The following is a 13,028-nucleotide window of genomic DNA, read 5'->3' as shown; positions in this document are numbered from 1 at the left end:
AGCGACCAGTCCCAAGTCGATCGGCACTTTCTCTGCCGAGCTATAGTCACTTTTCCGCACCTACTCCCGAACTCCGCATGCGCAGATTGCCCACGAGGTCTCTCTGGATTGTACAGAGATCTAGATTTATCAATCTGCGCCTGCAGAGTTCGGGAGTAGGTGCGGAAAAGTGACTATAGCTCGGCTGAGAAAGTGCCGATCGACTTGGGACCCCCACAGCCGTAGCTACGACCACTTAATGTCAAGGCTCTCATCCACATTCATTCATTTTCTCCCCCCGCTCTCTCTTCCATGATCAGAATACCGGAAGTGTTGCGGTGGTCTATTCCATAGATATATATAGAACACTAGATAGCTTGCCCGCGCTGCCGGCCAATGGAGAGCGACGTCACTGAACCGCCGCCATCTTGCGGAGGTCAGCCTTGAGTGAGAGTGAGTGAGCTGCACAGACAAAAATACTCATAACTCGCTGAAATATTGACGGATTTACAAACGGTTTGGTTTATTACAAGCATTATTAACGTGGCTATGATTCAAGCGGTTTGTAAAAAAAAAACATCTTTAATTTTTTTTTATAAGTATGCATTATCATAACTACATATTTGATGTTTATAGCAAACCAACCCGTTTGTAAATCCGTCAATATTTCAGCGAGTTATGAGTATTTTTGTCTGTGCAGCTCACTCACTCTCACTCAAGGCTGACCTCCGCAAGATGGCGGCGGTTCAGTGACGCTGGTGACTCCGCCTTAAGCTATCTAGTGTTCTATATATATCTATGGTCTATTCCCTACAGATGCTGCCATTGTAGAGGTCCTGCTGTTCACACGCCTGTCTACTGCTGCTGCAATGCTGCTTCACTCCCAGAAATGCTTGGAGAATCCTGGATGATCGATGGAGGGTAGGGGGACATCTGCAATGGTTATCCCCAAAGTTTAGGCAACCACTGTAGGACACCGAGTCCTATTAGGTTATGATATTTAAAAGGTGCTGTAAGTGGTATTTCTTTGTTAAAATAAGTGTTAAATAGCTCTACATTCCGACAGCCATCACTGATATAGAGTGTCTGGTCAGTAATGTGTGTCTCCCAGTCCCTCCGCTCTGCAGTAAACAGCCATCACTGATATAGTGTCTGGTCAGTAACATGGGTCTCCCAGTCCCTCTGCTCTGCAGTAAACAGCCATCACTGATATAGAGTGTCTGGTCAGTAATGTGTGTCTCTCAGTCCCTCCGCTCTGCAGTAAACAGACATCACTGATACAGAGTGTCTGGTCAGTAACATGGGTCTCTCAGTCCCTCCACTCTGCAGTAAACATCCATCACTGATACAGAGTGTCTGGTCAGTAACATGGGTATCCCAGTCCTCCACTCTGCAGTAAACAGCCATCACTGATATAGAGTGTCTGGTCAGTAACATGGGTCTCCCAGTCCCTCCGCTCTGCAGTAAACAGCCATCACTGATACAGAGTGTCTGGTCAGTAACATGGGTCTCCCAGTCCCTCCTGCTCTGCAGTAAACAGCCATCACTGATACAGAGTGTCTGGTCAGTAACATGGGTCTCTCAGTCCCTCCACTCTGCAGTAAACAGTCATCACTGATATAGAGTGTCTGGTCTCCCAGTCCTCCACTCTGCAGTAAACAGTCATCACTGATATAGAGTGTCTGGTCTCCCAGTCCTCCACTCTGCAGTAAACAGCCATCACTGATATAGAGTGTCTGGTCAGTAACATGGGTCTCTCAGTCCCTCTGCTCTGCAGTAAACACAAAATACATTTTCAGATTTGCTGCACTGGCAGATTATTTCACTTGTTTCAAGCACATGTTAGCTTAAAACTAGTTTTTATTCCTTATTTTTGTCAGACCATTTTTGCAGTGTGGAGTTCTCTCTCCTGATTGGATAAAGTGAGATATCAGAAAATGTATTTCCTGTTTACTGCAGAGTGGAGGGACTGGGAGACCTATGTTACTGACCAAACACTCTATATCAGTGATGGCTGTCGGAATGTAGAGCTATGTAACAGGGAAATAGAGAGAGAGAGAGAGAGAGAGAGAGAGAGAGAGAGAGAGAGAGAGAGAGAGAGAGAGAGAGAGAGAGAGAGAGAGATACCCAGGCACGGAAAAGAGAGAGAGAAGAGAGAGACAGAGACAGAGACACAGAGGGACTTTACAGATAGCAGAGGGGAATTCTCGGCAACTGGTGTCTTTAAATAACCTCTATTTATCATGTGCTATATTGCGTGTCATAGATAGCAGATAATATGAAAGCATTTGGGGAATACAGGCCTCCAGTATGTCAGGTGGTATATAAAGTATCAATGTGGCCACAATATAAACATTAATAACAAACACTGAGGAAGATGGTATTCTACTTTGTTGTCCTGTAGGCGGTTTACAGTGGAGTTGTGTTGCTAGAGAGAGCAGCTGGGACCCAAGTGTATTCCCTGTTGCAAGTGTTTGATAATATCAATGGGGATTCCCTAAAAACCAGGCATCTCATGTACCTGCGCCGTGTACCGTGTCAAATGGGAGGTCCAGTGAGCTTAAGGTTAGGCTTAAGGTGAGGGGTGAGGTTAAGGTTAGGCTTAAGGTGAGGGGTGAGGTTAAGGTGAGGGGGTGAGGTTAAGGTTAGGCTTAAGGTGAGGGGGGTGAGGTTAAGGTTAGGCTTAAGGTGAGAGGTGAGGTTAATTAAGGTGAGGGGTGAGCTTAAGGTTAGGCTTAAGGTGAGGGGTGAGGTTAAGGTTAGGCTTAAGGTGAGGGGTGAGGTTAAGGTTAGGCTTAAGGTGAGGGGTGAGGTTAATTAAGGTGAGGAGTGAGCTTAAGGTTAGGCTTAAGGTGAGGGGGGTGAGGTTAAGGTTAGGCTTAAGGTGAGGGGTGAGGTTAAGGTTAGGCTTATGGTGAGGGGGGTGAGGTTAAGGTTAGGCTTAAGGTGAGGGGTGAGGTTAAGGTTAGGCTTATGGTGAGGGGGGTGAGGTTAAGGTTAGGCTTAAGGTGGACAAACCACCGCACATGTGCACCGTGACTCGTGACTGGAGTCTAGCTCTGCTAGCACACATAGCCTACTGTGTACAGACAGTTTCAAACTGTATTTTAAATTAGAAAGCAAACAAAATAAATGGACAAGAGAAAAATAAATCTCAATTTGGTCAGTATTGTCATTTGGACAAGCAAAGCCATTACTTTAAGTTGCAGGCAAGAAAGACAAGTCTGTCCACTTTCTCGATTTTTATTTTATTTCGATATTCGATATCGATTATTAAAATATATCGCGATATTTATCGTTATCGTTATATCGCCCAGCCCTAGGTTAAGGTTAGGCTTAAGGTGAGGGGTGAGGTTAAGGTTAGGCTTAAGGTGAGGGGTGAGGTTAAGGTTAGGCTTAAGGTGAGGGGTGAGGTTAAGGTTAGGCTTAAGGTGAGGGGTGAGGGGTGAAGTTAAGGTTAGGCTTAAGGTGAGGGGTGAGGTTAAGGTTAGGCTTAAGGTGAGGGGTGAGGTTAAGGTAAGGGGTGAGGTTAAGGTTAGGCTTAAGGTGAGGGGTGAGGTTAAGGTTAGGCTTAAGGTGAGGGGTGAGGTTAAGGTGAGGGGTGAGGTTAAGGTTAGGCTTAAGGTGAGGGGTGAGGTTAAGGTAAGGGGTGAGGTTAAGGTTAGGCTTAAGGTGAGGGGTGAGGTTAAGGTAAGGGGTGAGGTTAAGGTTAGGCTTAAGGTGAGGGGTGAGGTTAAGGCTTAAGGTGAGGGGTGAGGTTCGTTAAGGTAAGGCTTAAGGTGAGGGGTGAGGTTACGGTTAGGCTTAAGGTGAGGGGTGAGGTTAAGGTTAGGCTTAAGGTGAGGTTAAGGTTAGGATTAAGATGAGGGGGGTGAGGTTAAGGTTAAGGGGTACGTCACCAAAAAACAATGCTGATTTATTTTGCACATAATCTCACACACATCCAAAAGTTCTAAACGGTTTTGCACACGCTCATTCCGTTTGACAGTTATTAAGAGTAAATTAGTTTGAATATTTATTTAACCTTTATTTGACCAGGTACTCACCAGTGATGCCATCTGAGATATGTTGTGTTAATTACAGCTCAATGAAATAATAATGTAGCATGTAACAAGATATTGCTATTGTTTCATCGACGTCGTTTCATGGAGCTGTAATTAACACAACACAAGGATTCAATGTCCCCGATGACATCACTGGTGGCAATATTCAAACTCATTTACTCTCAATAACTGTTACTAAATCTTACTAAATGAATGTGTGCATAACTGTTTAGAGTTTTGAGATGTGTGTGCGATGATGTGTTTAATAAATCAGCATTGTTTCTATTGGTGAAGTGTCCCTTTAAGGGTGGGTTTATATACGATGTTGTACATGAGACACCTGGCTTCAACATCGACATCAACAGCTGACGGGAAATCAAGTGTAGTCCACTCCAGAATGTTTGTTTGTTTTTGTTGTCAAGTCGTGGTAAACAGAAATGGCCAAACTGTTGTTTTCCCCAAACACTTCCTCTTCTGAGATGTATAATTAAAAAGGTGAGGGGCATTGATTGATTGAAAATTGTATTAACAGATTGCAGAATGGGTCCAATACAGTACAGCTCAATACACACAATTGTTAAGGGGATGCAGACCAAGAGAAAGACTTTCATCTTGTTTACATCAGGGTCCCCCATTTTCAATTCATCATAACATATATGACATACATGACATACAGATAGACAGTACTGCTACATCTATACATTTATGACATACCAGATTTACAAATACAGTACTGTTTGTGATACAAAAAGAGTCTAAAAAAAGAGAGTATATACATTTGAGGAAGAAACTGTACATTGGAGGAGGTTGGGTAGGTGGGGTGGATGGGGGGGGGTTGGGTAGGTGGGATGGGGGGGGGGGGCTACTGTACATTGGAAGTGGTTGGGTGGGTGGGGTGGGGGGGGGGTAACTGTACATTGGAAGTCAAGTCAAGTCAAGAGTTTTATTTGTCACGGCATACAAGTATACAATGGTTGGGTGGGTGGGGGGGGGGGTAACTGTACATTGGATTATCCACGAAACCTTACTTGGTCCCCAAGAAGAGGGTCTTATGTATATCAGCTAAAGAAAACGACAGGAGGACTGTTTCCGACTGGACGATCTTAGCTCTTAGAGTGATCAGGTGTTGGCGGGTCAGAAACACAGACCGCAGTGGAAAAGGACTATGTTAAGACTAGCGTGTTATTACGTCTATTTGAGAAACGTGCTTATGGGTCTCCGCCAATAAGTGTACACGAATGCGACTACTACTATAGCCTTTCCGGGGACCGTGCAGGGGTATACTTTGCGAGGGGGGTAGAGGTTACAGAAGCATGTTGATTCAACCCATGATGATGAGGTGACAAAAGAACTAAAGAGACAGTACAAATTCAGTTACAGGGGCCGAGCCCCAAACAAAAGACACTTTTGTGCAGCGAAGGCCACGGTTGTTGTGTTTTTTTCTCCTCTCCTATACCAGCAGTCAAACAAGTCTCGTTCCAATAGAAACCACACACATTAGGCTATGGACCCTCTCCTGTTTGTGCTTATTGTGCTTACTGTTGTGTGAAGGCAAAAGGGCTGTAGGCTGTGGTAGTGAGGGATACAGACGGGACACCCCTGGCAACTGGAATCCTCCCTCTATTCTCTGACTACTACTCTGCTGTGACATGGCATTTAGGGTACATAATACTGTTATTTGTCGCCAGCTGCTATCGTGGTCCTGAACTTGCTGTAATCACTATTGCTACTAAGTAAACGCAGTATACCTGTATGCCGTGACAATTAAAACTCTTGACTTGACTTGACTTGACTTCCCTGATTAGATTCAAATGTAATTGTCATCATTCAGCACAAGTACAGTACAACGAGAAAAAAAAAGTTTGGCATCCGACCAGAGTGCAAATGTAAAAGTGGAACAGTAATATACAATGTACAGGTGATCAAATTATATTTAATGAGTACTAGTAGTGAGTAATAATGCTAATCAGATGTATGTACAGAGTTGTAGTATTAATATGTACAGTGATACAGGTATAAAGACACTATGGTGGTAAGTCATACTGGCCAGCAGCGTAACTAAGAGTAGGTAAGGGATAAGTACAGATATAGATATAGTGTGTATGTAAAGGGAGATTGCTGTAATCAACACTATTGCTAAGTGAATATAGGACTTCACTTCATTGATGGTATCAATCATCATAATGCTGATGATGATCAAATAATTTTATTGGACGTTATATTCCTATATATAGGAAACGTATTATGTCTGGTATTATACAAACGTTATAGACTAGTAGTAGAGAACTATGCCTACTACCTTGAGGTGAATGATTATCATTTCAAATTATAGGCTGTTTGAGAAGAATTTGGAAAGAGAAAAAGTGAAGAGCAATTTAGAAGGCAATAAATTCAGTTATTTCAAATAAATAAATAAATAACTTATGATGATGATGATGATGATAACTCACCCTATAGGCGGCTTCGTGGCTGCAGCGTTGACCTCCCCGTGGTTCATCATCATCACGCTGGGAAAGTGACACAACGCCGGCGACAGCTTTTTATTAATATCCAACTTCAAAATGATATGATCCGCGACAATATCCTTCTGCCTTTGCTCTCAACCAAGGAGGACACCCGAATTTCGCCGATTTCAAAACCCATTTATGTCCACAATCATCACCTGTGGGGGAAAAGACAGGCCACGTCAATAATGCTGCTATAATGTCTGTAAATATAACACAAATATGAAATATCAACAACAACATGACATTTCTCAAGTGACTGTGACAGTGAAGCGCAAAGATGAAAGGGAAGGACAAAGTAAAAATAATAATTAATAAAACGGTCTCCACGTAGACTAACATTATATAACTTTTTGTTACAGTGTCAAATAAACAACTTACAACTGGCCAAAACATGATGTCTTCTTCTCATTCATACACTTGTTGTTGTCAGAGAGTTGATCATAATAATCCATGTCTTCTCCTCCCGACTCTCTCTCTCTCTCTCTTCCCCCCTCTCGCTCTCTCTCTCTCTCTCTCTCTCTCTCTCTCTCTCTCTCTCTCTCTCTCTCTCTCTCTCTCTCTCTCCCCCCTCTCTCTCTCTCTCTCTCTCTCTCTCTCTCTCTCTCTCTCTCTCTCTCTCTCTCTCTCTCTCTCTCTCTCTCTCTCTCTCTCTCTCTCTCTCTGGCCCCGTTGTCCCTGCTGCGCCAGCGAGAGCCCGCCTTTTTTCGTCATCAGCAACAACTCTCACGTCAATCAAGCTATTTGGGAATTCATTTTACCACCACAAGAGGTCGCTCAACCGCCATCTGTTGCATCTACTTTTTTTTAGATATATTTTTAATTTCATTTTATATTTTTTAGATCATTGTACAAACATGACAAACAGTATACTAACATGACAGACAAACACTCAGACGGTGAAAGTAAAAAATGCATTAAAGAAAAAAATAAAGAAAAGTTTAACATTTGCTGTTGTAAGTGGGTCTCATTTCTGGGTCAACCCCCTTTTCTGACGTCTATTTTACGTAACCACTCCCCTTTCTGACGTCCATTTTACGTAACCACGTCTCCCCTCAACCCCCTACATCCAACAACTCTCACGTCAATCAAGCTCTTTGGGAATTCACTGAGCGCGCGCACCAGCAGCTGGCAGGCGGCGACAGAAGCAGCTGCTCTAGCGGACGGGGAGGAGGGGAAGCGAACTATTTAGTTAAATAAAATAGCCATTTAGACAAACGTGAGACTTATTTAGAGTAGTCTATAAACCCCAGTTGAGAGGCAGAGCATAAAAGTGTGTGTGGGCCGGGGGGGGGGTGTTTGAGGGTCGAGTTTGAGGCATCGAGTGGAACAACTTTCAACAGTTAGGTTTTTGTTAAAACCTTTTCTGAATAGTCCTACGTTTCACCGTAGATAGTTGTATATAAAACCATTTGAATGAATTCATTGAGATCAACGTTTTTTTCCCAACATGCTTTGTGAACTTTCACCATGTTCGCTCCTCCCTCTGCAACTCCCCTTTACCGCCACAAGAGGTCGCTCAACCACCATCTGTTGCATCTACTTCACTGAGTCTCGTGCAGTGGGTCTGATTGATTGAAAATTGTATTAACAGATTGCAGAATGGGTACAATACAGTACAGCTCAATTCAGTTCAGACTGTATTGTCCCTCAAGGGGAAATTTGCTTTGCAGCAGTGGTAGAGACAACAACAACAACAAATAACACAACACAAGAAACATCACATCTTACAGAATCCAACCAGGAAAAAGAAAAGGAAAATGCATTACTGTTATTTTAAAGGAAGTTAAATGCATTTAGTGGGGATGTACAGACATTTAAATCTGTTGCTCTTTAGCCTGGGGAGCCTGAGGGAGGGGGACAAACAGAGCTGTCTTAAGATCGTCTGAGCCTTCCGCAGAATTTGTCTGTTATAAATGTCTGTCAAGGAAAGCTGCTGGGTCCCAATTATCTTGCTGGCCATCTTGACTATGTTGGCCAGACTGTTTTTGTTCTGTATTGACAGGTTGCCATACCAGGAGACAATACAAAAGGTTAAAATGGACTCAACAAAATATTTGTAAAAAATAAACATAAGTGTCAACGCCCCCTTTCTGGCGTCCATTTTACGTAACCACTCCCCTCAGTCAACCCCCTACATCCAATGGGAATTCAATTTTCGGGTCTCAATTATGATTATTTTATAATAATAATAATAATAATAATAATAATAATAATAATAATAATAATAATAATAATAATAATAATAATACATTTGCTTTAGAGAGAGAATCGCCTTTCTCAGACTCAAGGACACTTTACATAAAAAGAGAGAATCCATATAAAATATAAGAATATGAATACAATCAAAATGAAAAGGAAGCTAGATGCAGTCCATTTGCAAGAAACAGAAACACCAAAATAAACAAAAACAACAGGATCAGTAGCTTAAAAAGAGAGTCAGGGGGAGAATGGGGTGCTTGGGGCAGCACCGTGTTGCGAGAAGTGCATGTTTATTGACTGATTGATTGAAATTTGTATTAACAGATTGCAGAATGGGTACAATACAGTACAGCTCAATACACACAATTGTTAAGGGGATGCAGACCAGAGAAAGACTTTCGTCTTGTTTACATCAGGGTCCCCCATTTTCAATTCATCATAACATATATGACATACAGGTATCTGAAATTCTCAACCATTAATGTTTATATTTGGCTCAGTTTGTACGGTCAATTAAGTCAGTGTTGTCAAAAAACCCTACTAACCTTCGTACTGTTTTACTATTATGTACTTTGCTACTAAGGATTCTCCCTTGCCTATATTACTACCTAGTGACCGGCCCGGCCCCTGTAACTGCTTGTGTAATAATGACCTTTCCTCTAGAATCTAACCATAGTTGTAACAGATTACAGAAATTCAAGAAGCCTATTGAGGTCCTGATATGATTTGATTAATATATCTGCATTATTTTATCCCACTTTATGCTTTGCTCTTGTGTATACCTTTGGGTTTAGTGTGGGATTAATAGTGCTTTAAGATCCATACTGTACAAACCAAATCAGTGCTGTTGAGAGAATGTACTGTGGTAACACAGGGTATGAAAGAGAATGGTGTGAGTGTTCCCTATACAGGTTATGGAGAATGATGACTACCTGATACCAGATAATCAACAGCTACTGGATGAGGCCACAGCCGTCTATAATCAACTGCCACTAGATGAGACGAGAGCTGACTATAACCAACAGCGAGTGATTCTATTCTCCAATAAAGTGGAAAGAATCACCAAAACATATAACTACTTAACAGGCCTCTCAGACCACAATATAATTTAATTTTCTAGAAAACTGAAAACAACATTTCAGTAAAACTCAGCCCCAACCATTAATCAGAACCATCCCAAAGCATCTCCAACATAGCCTTGAGGTCGCCCTACAAGGGCTTGAGTGGAATGAAATCTATACATGTGATGATGTTGAAATGGGGTGTAATGTCTTGCTGTCTAAAATAAGCAAAGTAATGGAATCTTTCACCAGAAATAGGAGCCAGGGGAAAGGGCAAAAAATCACTCTTCCCTAGATAGATAATGAATGCAGAGGGCTAATGACAAAAAGAGATATATTGCTTAAACAAGCATTAAAGTCTGGCCTAACAGCAGACAGGCAAAAGTTATCCCATGCACGAAACCTAGTCACCCACTTCTTAAGGAAGGCCGAAGCCAAATATTACGTCTACATCATAGAGAGTGCTAAAGGAAACGGCAAAAAAGTCTGGGAGTATATAAACAAAATGACAGGGAAATACCATAAGCAGAATAACAACAATTTAGAACTAAAGATAGACAATGTCCTGGTGAAAGATCCCTGCACTCTTGCTAGTAACCTAAGTATGTTCTTTCTAGACTCTGTTAATGAAATCACGCAGATGTTTAAACCCTCCGAGTTTGTACCACGCCCTGTCCAAAATGACCTCCCCATCTTTAATTTGGAGGAAATCACTGAAACCGAGGTGGAAAATACTATTATATCACTGAAAGCATCCAAGGCCAAGGATGCTCATGGGCTTGATACAAACTTTCTAAAAACAAATGCTGACTCCCTGGTGACACCTATTACACACCTGGTTAATTTGTCCATTAGACAATGTACTGTCCCATCTCAGTGGAAGGTTGCAGTAATAACACCAATCTTCAAATCTGGCGCCAAAACAGACATATCAAATTATAGACCCATAAGCATCTTACCAATGATCTCAAAAGTGGCTGAAAAGTGGATTGTTAAGTCCATTATTAAACATCTAGACAAAGGTCACAACACCCCACTACATCCTATGCAGTTTGGGTTCCGGGCCTTCCACTCCACTGAGTCGGCAAACTGCCTTTTCACTGAAAAGGTGAAGTGTGCTTTGGACAAAGCCCCCTGCGCAATGGCAGTGTTTCTGGACTTCAAAAAAGCCTTTGACTCCGTCAGTCACTCCAAATTATCACATTTAAATTTGTCCCCAGAGGCTATCCAGTGGTTTAGCTCATATTTATCCAACAGGGAACAGTATTTAAGTGTTAACGGTATCAAGTCTCCTTACCACACTTGCTCGGTTGGTGTCCCCCAGGGATCAATACTAGGACCAATTCTGTTCTCACTGTTTATAAATGATCTACCTGATGTGTGTAACAATGTACATGTCCAGATGTATGCAGATGATGCTGTTATATTTACCCATGGCAAAAGCTATGCAGAGGTATCAACAGTCTTAACCTCTGTCTTGACCAGTGTTCAGGACTGGCTCATAGACTCATGTCTGCTCCTGAACGCAAAAAAGACAGTCTGCATGGCTTTAAAAAAAAATCTGTTGTATTAGAGTCCTCAAATGTGTTGCTGGGCGGGGAGGAACTTGAACTTGTGTCAGAGTTCAAGTACCTCGGGGTCATGCTAGACTCAACCTTAACCTTCAAAAAACATGTGAAGAAAGTTACAAATACAAACAATCAAATTCAACCTTCAAAACTTCAAACATATTAAACCCTTCCTGACGGTCAGTGCTGCTAGATGCTATCTTCACTGTATGATTCTATCACAAACTGGTCTTGCACACAGGTGTGACGATCCTCAAACCCATAGAACAGCTATACAAGAGTGCACTTAAAGTATTCGATAAGAAACCTCACTCATATCACCACTGTCACATTCTTCAGAGGTAACATTTTTTGAGTTTTGCCAATAAATCTTTTTTTAAACAGGCCATTGTTATTTACAAGACCCTACATGGTCTGTGCCCGCTCCCTCTGAGGGAATTCATAGAAAGGAAGCCCGATAGAGGAATCAGCACTAGAGCAACTACTAGAGGGGATTGTGAAGTGTCCGGCCGGCAAACAGCCTCTCAGTCCAGGGATGTTTAATCTGGAATGATCTACCACTGACCATACGAGATCGTACATCATTTCCATCTTTTAAATTCAATCTAAAAAAATGTGTTACTCGACAACCAAACCTGTGACCATGTATAGTCAAATAGTATTGTAGTGCACCCTTTATACCTTGTATTTTTTTCTGTATGTATGTTTGTATGCCTTGTCTCATATGTTATGCTTCACTGCCTGCATGTTTCGTTTTTATGCTTTGTGTGGGGACTGTGGATGAAAATTAGCATCCTTGCTAAATCCGGTGTATTTACACTGCATTTATTTGTAGTGTCCAATATGCTCTGTCCCGTCTAAATAAACAAAATAGGGATAGGGAACAGCTGCTGGATGTAGCCACAGCAATCGATAATCAACATGCTTGGATGAGAGCCTCGATAGGGAAAGAATATATCCCCATGTCTTTGTTTTTCTTCTTCTCTCTGTCTGCTATCAGGTGACCTGGACATCGGGACAAGCGCAACACATTAGAGTTGCGCCCACAAACACAAGGAAATTAAGAACTGTGCTGAATGGCTATGTGCATTAAAGATTGCTTGCTTGCGGTTATGTATGAATTGCCAAGAATAAAATACACGCTGGACACATAATCACTCCAATATAGGACTCATGTGGGATAAGTGGGACATCAAAGGAAACTGTTGGTAGCTAGGATGATGGGAAAGGGTTGGGCAGGGGGACCACCCACATACGTAAAGACGCTGTCACTAGCTACCCGCTTTTATAGGTTTGACACAATAATTAGGTCATGTCAACAAGGGGGATATAATGACTAGATGTTGAAGTTAATTGTATTTCTTATTACTATAAAGTAGCTGCAATTTTCTTTAATTAATTTAAATTATTCTTATATCTTATTTTCTTTTTATAATGAGTAAGCATCTAGCAATGTGAAACTAGGGGAAGTTTAGATGATGCGTGCTGCTGACTGACTGAGCTTAAAGTGGTGACATAATTATTATTATGTCAAAATGGGGATTGTAAGTAATTTAATTAATCTAATTCGGCCTTATAAAGATTCATTGTTCTTTAAAGCATCTATGAGTGAATCCTCACCCATTGTAAATGTACTGAGAAACACCTTATCTGTTGTGATAGGACTGCAGG

General features: G+C 41.8%; 1 protein-coding gene across 1 annotated transcript in view; it reads right to left on the bottom strand.

The window, feature by feature from the left end:
• The window catches only part of cobl (cordon-bleu WH2 repeat protein), a gene marked incomplete at its 3' end in the record, with an annotated part of 324,393 nt that extends 317,403 nt beyond the window's left edge, over positions 1–6,990 (bottom strand). Inside the window, 2 exon segments of the mRNA XM_084308326.1 lie at positions 6,473–6,684; positions 6,908–6,990. Coding sequence (XP_084164452.1) covers positions 6,473–6,525 — 53 coding nt within the window. The 5' untranslated portion in view covers positions 6,526–6,684; positions 6,908–6,990.
• Between the last annotated feature and the right edge of the window lie 6,038 nt (positions 6,991–13,028).

Source organism: Notolepis coatsorum (genome assembly GCF_963971535.1).
Source record: "Notolepis coatsorum genome assembly, chromosome: 2".
NCBI classification, from domain to species: domain Eukaryota; kingdom Metazoa; phylum Chordata; class Actinopteri; order Aulopiformes; family Paralepididae; genus Notolepis; species Notolepis coatsorum.
Note: the sequence above shows the minus strand (reverse complement) of the source record. Positions and strands in the feature narration are given on the sequence as shown.